Below are 19118 nucleotides of genomic sequence, written 5' to 3' on the forward strand. Positions count from 1 at the left end.
GTTTTGAGCCAAGTTTAGATATAATGTCATAAAATAACCTAAATTTAAACCAGACTCACAGGAAGAGACTTTCTGCAGAACCAGAGTGAGAGGAGGAGAGTTTCTTTTTCTTTTTTTTGGCCCTTGCCCTGTTCAGCAGCATGGGCAGACAATATGATGAGATTGAGAATCTTCTGATGTCAGAACAGTTTTTGCTCTTTGTGTAGTTACATTCGTAGCTCTGGTTCTATTTCACCCGTTCTGAACGCCAGAGGCGGTGCTTCAAACACTGAGTGACCCATACCAACAAAGTCATGAGGGATCATCATAACCACCTCCCTATTGTGTAGAGCAGGGGTGTCAAACTCAGATCCTCGAGGGCCGAAGCTCTGCAGGTTTTCCACGTCTCCCTCCCCTGAATGTCCTGATGGTTCATCACCACCTTCAGCACACAGCCAGATCACCAGCTGCTCATTGCAATCAGCTGTGTGGAAGCAGGGAGACATGCTAATCGTGCAGGGCTGCGGCCCTCGAGGACCGGAGTTCCACACATGTGGTGTAGAGGAATGGGAGAGACGCACACCAAGGGGATGTGGGACAGCAATGTTCACCCTATATAATCTTGCGAATGTGTTTGACGATGTCCATGATGCCGTTGCACAAATTGCCTCTCGGGGCACCCACTTCATAGTAGTCCATGATGTTCGACGTACTACGCCCAAGTGAGCAAGAGATGTCAGTGGGGTAATCCAACATGGCGGTGTTGCGGGCGCCGCCATACTCATTTACAGGTCGCCGCCATTTTGAAATCGTGCAAGGCGGAAGCATGACCGGAAATGACGCAAGGAAGTGACGTCCTCATAAGCGACATACAGGAAGTGACATATAGGACTGAAAACATAGGGAATTACGTTTATAGAGGCCGACCCACAGTTAGTTACGTTCCGACGGAACATGCAGGAAGGTACGCAGACGACCTGAACACTTGGGAAGGGACGTAGCGGGACCCACTCGCCGGATATGACGCCAAAAAGAAGTCAATCGCTGAAAAGACGCACATTTATAATTTCTTTTTTCCAGTCTTACGTATCTCCAGTGTGGAGGATTGTCTTCTCATAAGGTAAAGATTTGCCTTTTTGTATATATATATAAACAATCAGCCTGCTCTAAAAAGAAGCAGTAGTTTATCAGTGTTAATGAGAATAGGAGGAGTTTTGTGGTTCAGTTAGGAGCAATGAAAGTTTAAGTTGCCGGAGTGGCGGCGTCCGGCCCCGGTGGCCTTGGGCCCCCCCACAACAGTTCCATTCACATCCAGAGGACAAACCACACACACACACACACACACACACACACACACACACACACACACACACACACACACACACATTTCCACTCCTCATTGACGAGATTGTTCTGTTAATTATCAAAATCAAGTTGTTTGCTTTTGTTGTTGTTGTGTTTGTTTGTTTTTATTTATTTATTTTTTTGTTTTGTTTTATGTCCTTTTGTTTTTGCTTTTGTTATCATTGTTGTGATTATTTTGGTTTTTTGCTCTGTTGTTACTCAGGCTGGTTTAATCTCATGGCAGTTGGAAAATATTTAGATCACTGTGATTACTGTATTATTAAAAAGAAAAAAAAATGTATGTAGCACTAACAAGGGATTTGCATGTATCTCCCCACCAAGTCTTTCTCTGTCTCTCCTCTCCTCTCCTCTCCTCTCCTCTCCTCTCCTCCATCCTTTCACCCCAACCGGTCCGCAGAATTCCTCCACCTCTGACTCTGGTTTCTGCAAAGGTTTCTCCTTGTTGAGGGAGTTTTTCTTTCCACAGTCACAAACACACCTGCTTGCTCATGTGGATATGTTGGGCTTTTCTATTTTCTCTATAAAAGCAAATTGGAATGACTGTAATGTATTTAAAAATGTCTTTCTTTTAATAAAAAAAAAAAAAAAAGTTCAAGTTGCTCTTTCTATCCTCGTGCCTTGTTTTGGTGTATTAAGTGTCATTTCTTGCCATGTGAAAACTTTCTCCAGTAACTTTTGGTGTCTTGAGAATTAAGAATGTGCCGACATTGAACTGCATCATATCATACTGTATTAATGAATGTATACAATGATCTTGCTGCTGTATTTTTATTCCAGATAGATGATATATATATTCATATATACATTCACATGAGAAAATTATTAAAGGTTATGAGAGAAATTTTAAATGAAATGTATAACATAATGTAATGAATCATTTAGATGTTTGTCAATAAAGTTAAATGTTTATGTCTGTGCCACATACAGAGAACTGAAATTGCATTTCTCTTCACATCTGCATTTAAAAAAGAATTTCACACTAAAAATAGAAATAGACGTAACATATATACAGGCTATGAATATAATGAGTTAAGAGAAGTATAAAAAGATAAATAATGTGAACACTGCAGTGAAATCTACACAGTAAAGTGAACAGAAAGTTATAGCAAATATAAATTATGATGATTTTTCAGAGGCAATCTTCTATTTTAAATGAACAGGGTTTTAATCATCAACAGTTGTTTGATGATCACATTGTCAAACTAAAATATCAACTGATTCTGCATCTTGTCTACAGTTGACTGATTAATATTGTTTAAATCACAGAAACAATGATTCCCAGACAGTTTTGACTTTCATCAAAGTGGAACTTTTCTGCTGCGTCTTTTCATTGGTTTTCACAACATATTTTTATCTGCAGGATCATTGAGGCTGTTGAAGGAGGTGGGGGATCCTCACTGGGTTTTCCAGAGAGGATCCTCTGGAACTCAAGGTGAGTGAAACAAACTGTGCTGTTGGTGATTCTATTCTCGTGTGCTAATATATGTTCTCTCTTCTCTCTTCTCTCTTTGGCTTCAGAGCTTCATGATGACCTCATGGACTGGAGGGTCCGTTCAAACAAAATTAACCTCTGGAAGATGTCGTCTGCATCACCTGCCCTCCAGCAGCACGTCATCATGAAGATGTTGTCTTTCAGTGACCAGCAGGTAATAAAAAATCTCTTCAATCAAGTTTGAGAGTTTTTACATAACATGAGGTCGATTTGTTTACTTTTATTCTTCTGTATTGTAACAGATGTTGGAGCTACTGGAAGAGATGGAGGAGGTCACAGGAATCAAGAAGAGGGACCAGAGACTCATCAGTTATGTTTTAGTTGTCTTTTGCCATTTTGATCCGAATCACCACCACAGCGCCACTGTTAGTGGGAGGCAGTAGTACGTGGAATATGGCTGCTTCCTGGCGGTCGCCGCCTTGTTTTGTTCCGACGCACAATTACAGCGTCACTGTCGGTGGGAGGCAAGAGCACATGATCCGCAATGCAACCGTGCTCCTCCAGACTTGAAACCTCGCCAGTGCGGTATAAAAATGGTGGTGTACGGCCGCTGACATGCTTGTTTGTGGACGCCGCCATTATTGCTCACGGTCAGCGCCATACTACTCTCAAAACTCAAACCTCGCCACTGCGGTATCACAATGGTGGCTTACGGGCGCCGACATACTCGTTTGTGGTTGTCGACATACTTGTTTTTGGGCACCGCCATACGTGTATGTGGTCGCCGCCATATTTAAAAGGACAACTGACGTCAGTGCTTCAGTTACGTCACGGTTTCATGGACCATGTTCAGTTGGAAGAAGCACAAGAACACTGGAGGAACATCCAGGTAGATACAATGTGACTAAAGCTCAGAGTATTTATACTGATAAAAAGTTTCATCCCAGATAGATGCTTCCTATTTAGATGCCTGATTATAATAAATTAATTATTAGTAACATTTTAGTTACCGAGGATGAATAGTAATGTAATTTTACACATAAAGACACATAGTGACACAAACTGAATTTTTTTTAATATATATATCATCTATCTGGAATAAAAATACAGCAGCAAGATCATTGTATACATTCATTAATACAGTATGATATGATGCAGTTCAATGTCGGCACATTCTTAATTCTCAAGACACCAAAAGTTACTGCAGAAAGTTTTCACATGGCAAGAAATGACACTTAATACACCAAAACAAGGCACGAGGATAGAAAGAGCAACTTAAACTTTCATTGCTCCTAACTGAACCACAAAACTCCTCCTCCTCTCATTAACACTGATAAACTACTGCTTCTTATTAGAGCAGGCTGATTGTTTATATATATATATAAAGGCAAATCTTTACCTTATGAGAAGACAATCCTCCACACTGGAGATACGTAAGACTGGAAAAAAGAAATTATAAATGTGCGTCTTTTCAGCGATTGACTTCTTTTTGGCGTCATATCCGGCGAGTGGGTCCCGCTACGTCCCTTCCCAAGTGTTCAGGTCGTCTGCGTACCTTCCTGCATGTTCCGTCGGAACGTAACTAACTGCGGGTCGGCCTCTATAAACGTAATTCCCTATGTTTTCAGTCCTTTATGTCACTTCCTGTATGTCGCTTATGAGGACGTAACTTCATTGCGTCATTTCCGGTCATGCTTCCGCCTTGCACGATTTCAAGATGGTGGCGACCTGTAAATGAGTATGGCGGCGCCCGCAACACCGCCATGTTGGATTTCCCCACTGACATCTCTTGCCGACATCTCTTGGACCCTTTGCCTGGTGCCACTTGCTGGCGCCACAGGCCCGCTTGACCACCGGTCGCCGCTCCGGAGCTCCCTGAACGCCACACGGTCAGATAACACGAAAACACCGCCCCCTAGTGGAGGCTTCCGGTATTGCTACCAACCAGCCACAACAAAGCAGCGCGGAAAGAAAGAAAATGTAAAAACTCGATAAATATGAGACAATTTTCACAGGATTAACATTAATACTTTATTAGTATTTTAAGCGTTCTATGCTCCACCATCTCCTGCATGATATCAGGACGCTGCTCGATTCTGACCGAGACTTATCTGTAACAGCTCGGAGGCTCCGGGGGGAACACAGATACTAACGAGCAGCCTCTTCACCGGGGCTTCCCGAGGAGAGAGTCCGGGCTGAGAGCAGCCTCACTGGGGCTTCCCGAGGAGAGAGTCCGGGCTGAGAGCAGCCTCTTCACCGGGGCTTCCCGAGGAGAGAGTCCGGGCTGAGAGCAGCCTCACCGGGGCTTCCCGAGGAGAGAGTCCGGGCTGAGAGCAGCCTCTTCACCGGGGCTTCCCGAGGAGAGAGTCCGGGCTGAGAGCAGCCTCACTGGGGCACAGTTAGCGTCACAGTCGGTGTTTTGAGAGCCAGCAGGGGGGAGATGGAGGTTAATCTGCGCTGGAGCTGCTCTGGAGGAACTCTCAGGGTTAATTCCGTGCGGGGATGGATCCGATGAAGAAGAAGGAGACTCTTCATCCACTGGAAGCTCTTTACTACCGGATCCACCTGAAGAAAAGCAGAGTTCAAACCAGGAACCTCTCTGATGAGTGAACCGGGAGCTGCAGCGGGGGTCCCGGGGACCTCCGGGCACAGTGTTGCCACTGGGAGAGGCCTCCCGGGCCGGGTCAGGACTCTTTCCTCCCCCCCTCCTCCTGGAAGACTGAGCTCTCTGAGGACCAGGGACCTGACTCTGGGGGGGACCTTCAAAAAGACGAAGGTGAGGAAAACTGTTTTAATGTGGGGCTGCTCAGTGGGTCCTGGGAGACAGACGAGGTGCTTCTGTGTGCAGGGTTCTTCCAGGTACTCTGGCTCCCTCCCACTGTGGGTCTGTCCCCGTTCACCTGTCCAGGTGGAACCTGAGCCAGCTTTGTCCTGTGCTGGAACCATGGGGAGGGCAGGCACACCTGGACAGGTGTCAGTTTATCACAAGGCCAACACAAACACACATTCACCCACCAATTTACCTCACCTGTATGTTTTTGTACTATCGGAAGAAATCGGAGTAGTACCTGGAGGAAACACAACCACACACGCACACACACACACACACACACACACACACACACACACACACACACACACACACGAGGGGAAACTGCATACAGAGAGCACTCGCTGGTATTTGAAGCCATGAAATTGTCACGGTGAGGCGAGAGTGCTAACCACGGCTTCACTGTACATTGTGAACATGTTTGATTTCCACCCTGATCATGGCAAACTTCTCCATTCAGATTCCATCTTCTAATCATCTGTACTTAGTAAACGTGTGTGTTTGGTCTCATCCACAGAAAATGTTTGAGCCGAACATCCACGCTGTGAGGAAAAGTAAAGACGAGTGAGTGACAGTCAAGGTTGTTCTCTCAGGTTTCTCTGTGTGTTTTCCCCCTCTGCACCTGTGTGTGTGATGATGCTGGGATGTGTTCAGATTAAAGGAAGATCTTCACTTGCCTCCCAAGAAGGAGAGAAGAGAGAGAGATGAGAGGAGGAGGGAGGGCAGAGGGAGGAGGAAGGACAGACCTCAGACCATCCAGTCTCACTCCATCTTTGAGCAGGGTCCTGCAGACACTGGACGCAAAGCAGGTGACGGACTTGTCCGTCCGGTCCTCTGTCCTCTCTTCCCTCGTCCGTCCCAGCCACACGTTCCTCACTTTGAGCTTCCGTGTCCAGGCTGGCGAGCTGCTGCTGACCTGCAGGACTCCAGCTGCTCTCCCGCCTTCCGGCTGGTGAAGAAGGAGCGCCGAGAGGTGGAGGAGGACGACACTGAAGATCAGATCCTCAGCAAGCTTCAGAGAGACAATGTGAGTGATCTCACTTTAATGTCAAATAAGCCTCGTCTCAAAAGTGTCCGAGAGCAAAATACAGTGTCATGTTGATAAAAACGTTTCCTTCAATCTCCCTCAGTATTTCCTTGAGACTGGCTGTTAAAATCTGTCGTCATACATTCATACTTGCAGTGTGTTTTTGTGCTGCATCGCTGGTGTGTGTGTGTGTGTGTGTGTGTGTGTGTGTGTGTGTGTGTGTGTGTGTGTGTGTGTGTGTGTGTGTGTGTGTGTGTGTGTGTGTGTGTGTGTGTGTGTGTGTGTGTGTGTGTGTGTGTGTGTGTGTGTGTGTGTGTGTGTGTGTGTGTGTTTCTTGGTTTTCTAAATCATTTAGAAAGAAGTTATGATTTACATTATGAAAAATCAAACTCATCCTGCCGACTGGAACTGATTTTGGTCTGTTTGGCCACATGTTTTATAACGCTGGTAGCGTGTGTGTGTGTGTGTGTGTGTGTGTGTGTGTGTGTGTGTGTGTGTGTGTGTGAGACCTGGACTTGCAGATGACTGGATGAAGATGTTTTGATATACAGAGTGGGAAACCTGCCGTCCTCTTCAGCAGCTGGTTGGAGTCCTTGGTCTTGATTTGTGTGTTCGACGGTCCTCCAGGACTGTGACATGAATCCATATGACGAAAAGTCCACGATGAGCTGAGTGTCTGTGGTTTATTTATGTCCCCGCAGTTCATCAACGACCCAGGTCTGAAGAACGATGACAAGCTGAAGCCCATCCAGTTACCTCTGAGTCAGTGTAGCAGCTTTGCTAAGACCCAGACTCCAACATGTGAGTGAGTCACACTACCCACACACTCACTGTGTCTCTGTCCAGTCACATTTACCATGGTCTCACTTTTCTCTAAATTGCTTAAAATTCTGAAAAATGTCAATATAGCTGTATATATCATCGTCACTGTTTAGCCACAGAAAGCTGCTACAGAAAAACCTCCATTACTACAGTGTTGGACTGAGTGAGTTCAGAGTGCGTGAGAAACTTGTGAGAGACGGGAGACAAGCAGAGAGACTGTTGCTGTGATGAAGACAGTACAGAAAGCTAGTTGGGGGCCAACAGCTGAGGATCAAGATGATCAACATCTGTCCACGGAGAACACATGTTCTGTTCACCACTGAGATGTAGAGGTTTTTTTCTTTTTCATGACAAGCACAGTATACTTAGTATCAGCATGTTGAATTTTCCCGTAATCCTGAGGAATCCACATGATCCCTGTAGGGACATTGAAGCAGACACATGCTCCCTTCCCAGCATGCATTGCAGTCGAGGTGTCCTAATGAAGTGTTAAAAGTCAGCAGCCTCATAGCTGATCCTTGTTAGCGCCATTCTTTGACTGCTGGCCACCCCGTCCTCCTCTGCTGGTACACTGATGGAGGACCGCTTCTCTGTCTCCATGGTAACGAGGATGCTACATGACCAGAGTCAGACAAAACCACAGTTATTTACACAAACAGGGCATTTAATGGTGAAACTGCAGGACATTGACAGTCCTCAACAGTTCGACCTGGATTGAGGCGAAGTCTAGAAACTGTTGAATTCTCATTGAATCATGACTTGAGAACAGTCGTTAGTGTTTTTTCATGTCATCATGCTCAGAAAGCCCCCCCCCCCATGTTCTCGGCAGCTGCTGGAGCTCCGTGTGGCTCCACCCGGAGTGGGATGCCGCTCCCCGAGGCAGACACACTTTCAGTGGGGGAGTTGCTGCAGGAGCTCAGCCTGTCGGGTAGAGAGGAGTTCTTCTTCATGCAGCTGCCAGACTGCATGCCGGGCCGAGTGTCTGCACCTCTGGACCTGCCTCCTGTCGGCCCAGCAGAGCCACCTGTCAAGAAGGAGGCCCGGCTAGAGGAGCGGAGGGCGGCACCGGTCCAGCCACCGGTGAGTACACAGACGGTGTACACACTGAGGGTGTACACACTGACGGTGTACACACTGACGGTGTACACACTGAGGGTGTACACACCTCACAGTATACACACGGACGGTGTATTCACTGATAGTGTACACACCGACGGTGTACACACCTCACGGTGTGTACACGGACGGTGTACACATCTCACGGTGTACACACTGACGATGTACACATCTCACGGTGTACACACTGGCGATGTATACACTGACGTGTACACACTACACACTTCACAGTGTACACACTTCACAGTGTACACAGCTCACGGTGTACACATCTTGCGGTGTACACACTGACAGTATGCACACTGACAATGTACACATTTCACAGTGTACACACTGACAATATACACACTGAAGGTGTACAAATCCGACGGTGCACACATTTTGCGGTGTACACACTGACGATGCACACACCTCATGGCTGTCTTCACAGATCAACAGAAAGATGCTGATATTTGGTATAATGCAGGACACACGCACACACACGCACTCACACACTATAATTCATTTCCACTTTTTTTTTTAATAAACAACCACTTCTATGTTTTTGAACACTTTTTATGACTCTGTGTGCGTGTGCGTGTGTGTGTGTGCATGTAGATTGTGGTGCTGTCCCACCTCCCTGAGGGTTTTCTCGGGAAGCTGCAGATTCGGAGGTCGGGGAAGGTGGAGCTGAAGCTGGGGGACATTGTGATGGACGTCTCCGAGGGAGCAGCTTTCTCCTTCCTGCAGGTTGTGAACGCGTCACAGCAATGCACCAGTCCACACAGCACTGTTCTGATTGGTCCAGTTCATCTCTTTATGGCGGGAGCCCAAACAACCTGCAGCCTCCAACAGTTCACCACAGGAGTGAAACTTCACTGAGTGTACAGGGCTCTTTGCAGTGGCAAGGCGGTTAGTCACAAGTTCTTCATTATTCGATACAATACCAACTAGGTTTTGGCTTCGCTATTTGATACAGATACTTTCAGTCGGGGAGCCAACCCGCGGCTCGCAAGCTGCATGCCACTCTTTCACTCACTAACTGGAATCCTGGGAATGCAGCTGAAGTATAAATAGTCCTGTTGGAAAACTCAGAGTTTGGATTTTCTTAAGTCGTACTTAATGCTGTCAGACGTCCTCATCTGACAGCATTAACACACTCCACAGTGTTAACACACACTACAGTGTTAACACACTCCACAGTGTTAACACACACTACAGTGTTAACACACTCCACAGTGTTAACACACACTACAGTGTTAACACACTCCACAGTGTTAACACACACTACAGTGTTAACACACTCCACAGTGTTAACACACACTACAGTGTTAACACACTCCACAGTGTTAACACACACTACAGTGTTAACACACTCCACAGTGTTAACACTCTCCACAGCATTAACACACTCCACAGCATTAACACACTCCACAGTGTTAACACACTCCACAGCATTAACACACTCCAGCGGTAACACAGTCCAGTGTTAACACAGTCCACAGCGTTAACACAATCCACAGCGTTAACACACTCCACAGCGTTAACACACTCCACAGCATTAACACTCTCCACAGCGTTAACACTCCACAGCATTAACACACTCCACAGCGTTAACACACTCCAGTGGTAACACAGTCCAGTGTTAACACAGTCCACAGCGTTAACACAGTCCACAGCGTTAACACACTCCAGCGTTAACACAGTCCACAGCGTTAACACTCTCCACAGCATTAACACTCTCCACAGCATTAACACACTCCACAGTGTTAACACACTCCACAGCATTAACACACTCCACAGCGTTAACACACTCCAGTGGTAACACAGTCCAGTGTTAACACAGTCCACAGCGTTAACACAGTCCACAGCGTTAACACAGTCCAGTGTTAACACAATCCAGTGTTAACACAGTCCACAACATTAACACACTCTTCAACGTTGTCACACTCCACAGCATTAACACAGTCCACACGGTTAACACAGTCCAGTGTTAACACACTCCACAGCGTTAACACACTCCAGTGTTAACACAGTCCAGTGTTAACACACTCCACAGCGTTAACACACTCCAGTGGTAACACAGTCCAGTGTTAACACACTCCACAGCGTTAACACACTTCAGTGTTAACACAGTCCAGTGTTAACACACTCCACAGCGTTAACACACTCCACACGGTTAACACAGTCCAGTGTTAACACACTCCACAGCGTTAACACACTCCAGTGGTAACACAGTCCAGTGTTAACACACTCCACAGCGTTAACACACTCCAGTGTTAACACAGTCCAGTGTTAACACACTCCACAGCGTTAACACACTCCAGTGTTAACACACTCCACAGCGTTAACACACTCCAGTGTTAACACAGTCCAGTGTTAACACACTCCACAGCGTTAACACACTCCAGTGGTAACACAGTCCAGTGTTAACACACTCCACAGCGTTAACACACTCCAGTGGTAACACAGTCCAGTGTTAACACACTCCACAGCGTTAACACACTCCAGTGGTAACACAGTCCAGTGTTAACACACTCCACAGCGTTAACACACTCCAGTGTTAACACAGTCCAGTGTTAACACACTCCACAGCGTTAACACACTCCAGTGTTAACACAGTCCAGTGTTAACACACTCCACAGCGTTAACACACTCCAGCGGTAACACAATCCAGTGTTAACACAGTCCACAGCGTTAACACACTGTGTCATCCTTGTTTGATGTTTGATTTATGTCAGTTTGAGGACTTGATGATGCACGGAAACAGCTGAGAGTTGAGCGCAGGAAAGAAGCGCTGACAGAGATTAAGGTTTTTCTAAATAAAACTCAGTACAGGCCATCACAAATTTAAATGTTAATTTTCAAAATAAAACATTTTATTCTTTCTATACAGTCCAGTACTAAATGATGGTTGGGGAACACCTGGTTGAGAAAATGAAAAGCCGGCTTGTAGGCTGTCAGAAACCTGAGAAACGCAGAAAGACTTTGGCTATGACCCTGCAACAGCCACACAATTGTGCTGAACGGACAGTTTTCTGAGGGTTTTTCTTTAGACAGATCTTAGTTCAATGAAATGTTGATTCAACGAACCGCCCAACTGAGACCTTGTGTCCTTGTCTCTACAGCAGCTCGTCTCTGTGCGTCTGTCTGAGGGACACACTGGAGACATGATGGTGTTGGGAAATGTCCACCACAAACTGGTTTTATCTCCAGACTTCCAGGCGTTGGTGCAGCAGGCAGCAGCTCAGCAGACTGGGAGGTCCACATAGAGCAGGAGCACCTCCAGGACATCTTCCAACGTGTCCAGAAGGACCAGGAGCCAGTCTGGAAGTCCTCAGGTTGCTGTGCTGGAGCACTTTGAATTTTTAATGTTTGTAGTTTTCCACAGCTTTCAGCTTTCTGCTATTTCTTCAGTTTCTCTGTGACTTTTATTTGTTTGACTTTTTTAAATGAGTCACTGCATTAAAAGGTGTTTTTGGTTTATTCGATTGATTTGACTTATCCTTAATACCGAGTTCTGGTTGCTCAGTCCGTCACACACTCAGCTGAACGCAAGTTTAGTCCATAAATCACTACCAGCTATTCTGGGCATTGTCGGAAGAACAAGTGAAAAGAGAGAAAGAAACTGCAAACACAAGCGCAGCGTTCAGTTACTTCAGACGTCACGTCGGACTGGATTTGACCTGGTGGGAGTTTTTGTCAGGACTCTTACTCTTCAGGTTCCTGAATATAAGCAGCAGCACTATTTCAGGGTTGGTTCCTCACCTCCAGATCCACGAAGATCAGTTTACTGGGAAGACTTCTACATGAAAACAAGCTACAGCGACACGAACCTAATAAAGACAAAAACCTCCAAACTACACTGGAGATTACAGGAAATACTGAAAAAAAAAGGAGTCAAACCAACTACCACTATCAACCAACCACAAAAGGATTTGAGGAATCATAAATTCCTTTTCATCAGTGATCAAATAATTGGATGCACAGATGTTTGAGACACACTAATATTGTATTCTCTCATGTAATTCACTTTGCTGAACATTGAACCCAGCACAACTGAAAACAAGTCCAGTAACATTATCTTACTGGAAGCAGAATTTAAGGAAAGTTTAGGAGTTTCATGTTTACTGAACACGTTTTGCCAGTAAACAATTCAGTTTCTTTATATATATTGTATATATATATATATGTGTGTGTGTGTATTGTGCAAAAGTATATAAACATTGCTGAATAAAAGTGTTGGGAGGACTCAGAGGAGTGATGATTTGCATCAGGTTCACTATGTATGTGTAAGCCAGGTCCTGTCGAAACAGCAGGTTATTAAAATGTCTGGAGTTTAGATCCAGTGTGTAAAAGAGTCAAGAGACATTGTGTTCTGGTCCATAAACGTCAGGACCAACTGGAGATCTTTATTCACAAAATACAAAACAACACAAGCAGTGTGAACAGAGCAGCTCTAAATCCATTCTACAAGCAAAACACTCAATACTGAGAGGAAGTCTTCATCACAGTCCTGAGGTCAGAGGTCAGAGCAGAGGACCAGAGGTCAGAGCAGAGGACCAGAGATCAGAGGACAGAGCAGAGGACCAGAGATCAGAGGACAGAGCAGAGGACCAGAGATCAGAGGACAGAGCAGAGGACCAGAGGACCAGAGGTCAGAGCAGAGGACCAGAGATCAGAGGACAGAGCAGAGGACCAGAGGACCAGAGGACAGAGCAGAGGACCAGAGATCAGAGGACAGAGCAGAGGACCAGAGATCAGAGGACAGAGCAGAGGACCAGAGATCAGAGGACAGAGCAGAGGACCAGAGGACCAGAGGACAGAGCAGAGGACCAGAGGTCAGAGCAGAGGACCAGAGATCAGAGGACAGAGCAGAGGACCAGAGATCAGAGGACCAGAGGACCAGAGGTCAGAGCAGAGGACCAGAGGACCAGAGGTCAGAGCAGAGGACCAGAGGACAGAGCAGAGGACCAGAGGTCAGAGCAGAGGACCAGAGATCAGAGGACAGAGCAGAGGACCAGAGATCAGAGGACCAGAGGTCAGAGGACAGAGCAGAGGACCAGAGGACAGAGCAGAGGACCAGAGGTCAGAGGACAGAGCAGAGGACCAGAGGACAGAGCAGAGGACCAGAGGTCAGAGGACCAGAGGACAGAGCAGAGGACCAGAGGACAGAGGACCAGAGGTCAGAGGACAGAGCAGAGGACCAGAGGACAGATCAGAGGACAGAGCAGAGGACCAGAGATCAGAGCAGAGGACCAGAGGACAGATCAGAGGTCAGAGCAGAGGACCAGAGATCAGAGCAGAGGACCAGAGGTCAGAGGACCAGAGATCAGAGGACAGAGCAGAGAACCAGAGATCAGAGGACCAGAGGACCAGAGGACCAGAGGACAGAGGTCAGAGGTCAGGGCATGAACCTGATCTGCCGAATCCATCCACACAGGGAGAAGAAGTCTTCCTCTGTCAGTAGGTCACGTCCAGGCTGAGTCGCTGGGTTTCTTCTTCTGTAGTTTAAGTTTAGGGCTAAAGCTAACCGCTAGGCCAACAGAACAAACTAAAAAATTCAGTCAGGTTGCATGATGGGACTAACAAGTGCTTTGCAACCAATCCACACTTTGTTTTCTGAAACGACATTGAACAAACCAGGAGTTAATGAGAAGATCAGCAGTGTTGAGCAGGATGTTCAGACGGGATGTTCTCTCGTTGATCTCCGGCATGGCGTCAGCAGAAGTGCCACGTTGTGGACGGCCACCGATTGGCTGAATGGCCTCCTGGAGTCCAGGCCCTGAGATGTGTTGACAGATGCACCGTGTTGGAAGGTTCAGTTCTCACATGGCCGGAGGCACCCAGCTGCTTCCTGATGACTTGGCAGATACACTTTATGTCTTCTTGGGGCGTTTGGAGAGCGTTTTGGTGGAGCGCTCGTTTGTCGTCTTCCTGCCCGTCACTGCCGTCTTCTTCGCCGCACCAACTTTTTTCACAGCTTTACTTTGACTCTTCTTTGCAGTCTTCTTGGCCTCTGCTGTTTTAGTGGCCCGTTTCTTTCTGGTGGACAGCGTCTGCTCTCGGATCAGGTCTTCTCGCCCAATGTCCACCATGTGGTCTTCCCAGGACTTCATCTCGTTCTTGTAGCGGATCTTGTCGTCCTCGGCCAGCTGTGTATAGACCTGCGGCGAGGACAGTAGCAGTGAGCGCTGGATAAAAACCACTGGAGCCGTCCTGTGGACCAACTGCCACTCACCTTCTTCTGATGGCTGAACAGGTTCCTCCAGTCCTCCATTAGGCTCTTCAGCTTCATCTGGAGGAACAGTCCATCATTTTACCAAATCGCTCAACAAACCACGACACACGCAGCTTTCGATTGTGGTGGACAATCTGCGCTACTTGTTTTTTTTTAAAATGTTTTTATAGTAAGTAGTCTCAGTGCTGTTTCATGAAGTATGCATGTCACTGCTGTTTCTGTACTCGCACTACGTTAAAGAAATGAAGGTTTCTGACCTGAGTGTTGACTCCTCTGGCCTCCTCAAAGTGCTCCGACATGAAGATATTGAAAGGAGAGCGGGGACGTTTGGGCTTCCCCAGGCTGGTTAACTCCTGCGAAAATTAAATTAAAAAAAAAAACAGAGCGAGTGAGAGCGAGCGAGAGGACTATAAACAGTTCATGGAAAGGCCAAGATGGAGGATCGAACCAGCAACTAGAAAATGACCTTCTGAAGCCACTAGACCTCACTGAGGAAGAGTTGAACAGTGGACAGGAGCTCACGGTGACTCAATCCCAACGTGTTCACTTGCTGGGAAAAGCAGTTACTGTTGAGTTGTCATTTGATTTGGAAATTAATGTGTTTTCATTACAGTGCAAGAAAAGGAAAGTGTAAAAGCATCGTTTGCCTGTTGCAGGAGACGAAAACAAGTTTGACATTCAGTCTGTTTTGTTGACAAACAGAACTGTGTGCTCGTGATTCTTCTTGTATTTACATGGACATGAAAGATTTGTTCTAAAGAATAAGAGTGAAGAAGCTATTTATTTCAGCTCTGAATAACCAGTGTTAGATTTGGTAAATTCTTGGTCACAATCACACAACAACAAACGTCTTTCTTCTCTTTGCCCTAAAGTGACGACAGACACTGTGCTGGTCTTCCGGGCTGAGCCTTTACCCTCTTCTTCCTGATGGCCTTCCTCTTGGCCATCCTCTGCCGTTTGTCCTGGGCTTGCTGCTGCAGCTGTGCAGGACTGAGCTGGGCCTGGTAGCGCTGCAGGTCCACCTTGAACTGCTCCCTGGCTCGAACAGATGCTTCCTCAAACGGCTGCAGGCCAGAGAGCAACACAGACCAATGACACGGACACCAGGCACAACACAGTGGAAAGAAGCCAGAGTAGACGACGTCGCATCGTCGAGACGCCGATCCATCAATCCGTGGTGTAGCAGCTGAAGCTAACCGTGTCATTAGCATTAAAAACACAGCATGTTTGCCAAAACGTGGATGAACACAACGGAGAGCTTGATTCTTTGATATTTCACAATACTTTGCAACAGGAAGGATCTTTAAAGGTGGCATAATGTTGAAAGTAATATTATATTATAACCATTTTTATTCATGAACAAATAACTTGTAATGTTTTGTGATTTTGTGTGTTTTAATACCAAGAGATGATGACGAGGAGAAAATGGAGATACCTGTTTCTGATCTGGACTCAGTGTCCTCCACTGCTGGGCAATCTTCCGAATGATGTCCACTGATTTGATTTCTAGAGGCAATAATTGTAAAGATGGTCACGAAAAGCTGAACAGCAGATTCAGATTTCTAGAAAAAGCAATGTGACACGTCTGAGTGTAGCAGTCCAGACTAGGGCCGGGTTAGGCGGCCCAAAAAAAAACAAAAAAACAATCTATGTTTTTTCAAAGAAGAATTTGAGCTTTGATTAGATTTATTTCCCCTCAATGCACTGAAATGACTGCAGACTTCAGATATATTGTCAAAAGTACAACTTCATTGCTGTGCTAAAATGCATATAAACAATCCCAAAATAAAAAGTTAATGAGTCAAGGTTTAATCCAAGTTGAAGCAAAAGTGCAACAGTAACTATGGAAGCCCATAAGGAATGGTCAAATGGAAAATGAAAAATGTGAAAAAAAAACTGGGGGGCGGGGATGACTCAAAATTTCAAAATCAAAATATTTTTTCCATTTCTTAAAAATGGGGGTTGCTGCATCTGATTTGAATAGAGTGGGAACAGTTCCAGGAGTGAATTATTGGATTATGGCAGTTATTAATCTGAAGGATAGATTAAAACCTGTAATATTTTGGTAGGATGGTTGTAATCTACAAATGTGATCGCACAATGAAGTACACATGACAAATGATTCCTTCTCAAACTTCACTTCAAAAACACATGAAGGTACCTGGGTTTTGTCTGGTGATGAGTGGCTTCTGCTGCATCACATATCTCAGGTATCCATTCAGGGGTCTCTTTGGTGGTCCGCTGGCCTCTGCAGTCAGATATTGGACTGGACTGAAGTACACAGCAGGTAGGACCCTGCTAAACCTGCACACAGTGAACAAACGCTTTTCTATGCAGATCCTTACATGTTGCAGTCTTTAATGACACATGACGAAACCAGAACACGAACTGTTTATCAAAGTAGGTTGACGTCTTCACCGTTTGCATTTGTTTTTGTCAACATAAGCCGACTTAACTGTCGACCTTACCTTTTATAACTCTACTTTGGCTGTTTGATCTGACTTGTCCACCTTTATGCTCATATGTTATGAAGGGGAAAGCATGTTTCATTGTTTGACCTATTCTTTTGTTTCCCCAATACTTTTGTTAGTGAAATAACTTTCAATCAAAAAAGGGTATTTTATCAATCCCTGAAAACCCTTTGTCTCCTAAGCGTGCCTCTCAGGACCTTCCAGAACGGACAAGTCACTTTCCAAGAGAACTGATTGGTCAGGAGGCGGTGCTTTTATACTGCAACTCTGATCCAGAATAGAACCTTGCTCTGAAGCAGTGGAAGCTACCTGGTGATTTACCTCGGTAAGAAGCGAACCAGCATCAAAGGATGAAAAAAACCCTGGCTTAATGCCTAAAGATATCTTGATAAGAGAGAATGATGCTTCGTAGAACAGGACTCTGCTGTTCACTCGTGGTTATGAAAGTAACGCAGCTCTATGTATAAAGCATCATTCAAACACAAAGCAAATTATGAACTTGAAAATGCATTAAATTACTGTTCAGAAACGTTACGACCTGTAACATTATGAATCAGTGTGAGATGTAGAGGATGAATCAGGAATAGTAGTTACTAATGAAAAACTGCATGTATGTGCAGTATGTGAAGCACTTTGTAAACGCTTCGTTTTTTAAATGTGCTATATAAATAAAGTGGATTGGATTAATGACTGAAGGCCCGTTTACGCGTTTCAAGTAAAAACATCATTTTTATGTTTTCATTTTAGACGTTTCATGTTTACGCAGCAACATTTGGAAAACTATGTCAGTTTACAAGGAAATTATAAAAACACCGAAAACACTTTATGTGGGGCCACTCGTAGGTGCTGACTTATAAGACTCCCAAGTCCCAGGGAAATATGGACAGGGAGTCATGAAAGTCTGGAGGCTGTCATGGTTGTTCTTGTTCATCTACATGTCCTCCATCACGGACAACACACTCCACCCACTGCACCCGACAGTGGAGGAGCTCAGCAGCTCCTTCAGCGGCAGGTCCGACACCCACAGTGTAAAACACACCGGAAAGTCAACAAAAGTTTTGACTTGGAACACTGTCACGTAAATGGGGCCATAATATGGTTATTCCTCATGCTTGACCATCCTGGACTAGACTAGATTGACTTTCTGCTGCAGCCAAAGCACAATGGTAAGTGGAATTCAGTATTACAGTTCCTATAATGTGTCTTTATTTTAATTGACTCCATATCAACATGAGCTGCTGAGACACAAACAGAGCGAAGATCGTTAATCCCTTGAATCCTGCAAGGCATCGATAGAGAGCATGACCTGTCTTTTGATGGAGATGATTCTCATAAGAACTGCCTGATGCTGTGATGCAGTGTTTAGCCAGGCAGACTGGGGGAGTTTCTCTGTTGGCTCGTGCGGCTGGCAGGCAGCTCGCTGCGACTACCGACCTGCTCAGGCTGCCGCTGCAGGAGAACACGGAGACGGACTTAGCCAGCAGGCTAACTCCGGCGGTCAGCAGGCTGCACGGAGCCATGGTGGCGCAGAAACACGGAGGAGTCCCAAAACACGAGGATGCAGCGTGCTGGAGCTTTTCTCAGTGCAAGAGCAGCTGCTTCTTCTCCTTCATGTTGACGTGCAGCGAAAAGGCGCCTTTCCTCTGCCGCGGAGGATTCTGGGAAAAGGTCAAATTAATTTCCGCTGCGCTCCATTTAAATCATTTACAGCATTTATACACTTTTGACCAATGAATACAAAACAGCATAAATCTCGCAATTTGTTAAGCCAACCGAGATAACATTCCTCAGTATTAAAAGCATAGACATGGATCTATTGTCTTACTCATAGGAAAAGGTCAAAGACAGAAATAGAG

At 45.7% G+C, this 19118-nt stretch overlaps 2 protein-coding genes across 3 annotated transcripts; one reads left to right on the top strand and one right to left on the bottom strand.

Moving 5' to 3' along the window:
• Positions 1-4738: 4738 nt before the first annotated feature.
• LOC308145259 (DNA-directed RNA polymerase III subunit RPC4) lies at positions 4739-12676 on the top strand. The gene is made up of 8 exons (XM_080516630.1): positions 4739-5552; positions 6124-6170; positions 6261-6415; positions 6503-6633; positions 7335-7434; positions 8285-8535; positions 9169-9300; positions 11679-12676. The coding sequence occupies exons 1-8, from the start codon at positions 5379-5381 to the stop codon at positions 11820-11822; spliced, it is 1134 nt and encodes a 377-aa protein (XP_080372756.1). The 5' UTR covers positions 4739-5378; the 3' UTR covers positions 11823-12676.
• A 264-nt stretch (positions 12677-12940) lies between these two features.
• Positions 12941-19118, bottom strand: tfam (transcription factor A, mitochondrial). 2 transcript variants are annotated; one of them, XM_080516777.1, is made up of 8 exons: positions 19088-19118; positions 18697-18920; positions 16953-17095; positions 16227-16297; positions 15706-15855; positions 15049-15144; positions 14792-14848; positions 12941-14717 (listed from the first exon to the last, which is right to left on the bottom strand). In XM_080516777.1, exons 2-8 carry the CDS (start codon positions 18780-18782, stop codon positions 14430-14432), a joined length of 891 nt encoding a protein of 296 aa, XP_080372903.1. In that variant the 5' UTR covers positions 18783-18920; positions 19088-19118; the 3' UTR covers positions 12941-14429. The 2 variants fall into 2 exon arrangements, with proteins under 2 accessions (XP_080372903.1, XP_080372904.1); XM_080516778.1 differs by lacking the exon at positions 19088-19118 and adding an exon at positions 19006-19066.

Source organism: Blennius ocellaris, assembly GCF_963422515.1.
Source record: "Blennius ocellaris genome assembly, chromosome: 21".
Lineage (NCBI taxonomy): Eukaryota > Metazoa > Chordata > Actinopteri > Blenniiformes > Blenniidae > Blennius > Blennius ocellaris.

Excerpts from the sequence above, each read along its gene's own strand:
- tfam (XM_080516777.1), bottom strand. The coding sequence starts at position 18,782 with ATGGCTCCGTGCAGCCTGCTGACCGCCGGAGTTAGCCTGCTGGCTAAG. Across the intron at positions 15,145-15,705 it reads AGGCCATCAGGAAGAAGAGG|GAGTTAACCAGCCTGGGGAA; the intron begins GTAAAGGCTCAG and ends TAATTTTCGCAG. Across the intron at positions 14,718-14,791 it reads TGTTCAGCCATCAGAAGAAG|GTCTATACACAGCTGGCCGA; the intron begins GTGAGTGGCAGT and ends TCCTCGCCGCAG.
- LOC308145259 (XM_080516630.1), top strand. The coding sequence starts at position 5,379 with ATGAGTGAACCGGGAGCTGCAGCGGGGGTCCCGGGGACCTCCGGGCAC. Across the intron at positions 5,553-6,123 it reads GGACCTTCAAAAAGACGAAG|AAAATGTTTGAGCCGAACAT; the intron begins GTGAGGAAAACT and ends TCTCATCCACAG. Across the intron at positions 6,634-7,334 it reads GCAAGCTTCAGAGAGACAAT|TTCATCAACGACCCAGGTCT; the intron begins GTGAGTGATCTC and ends ATGTCCCCGCAG.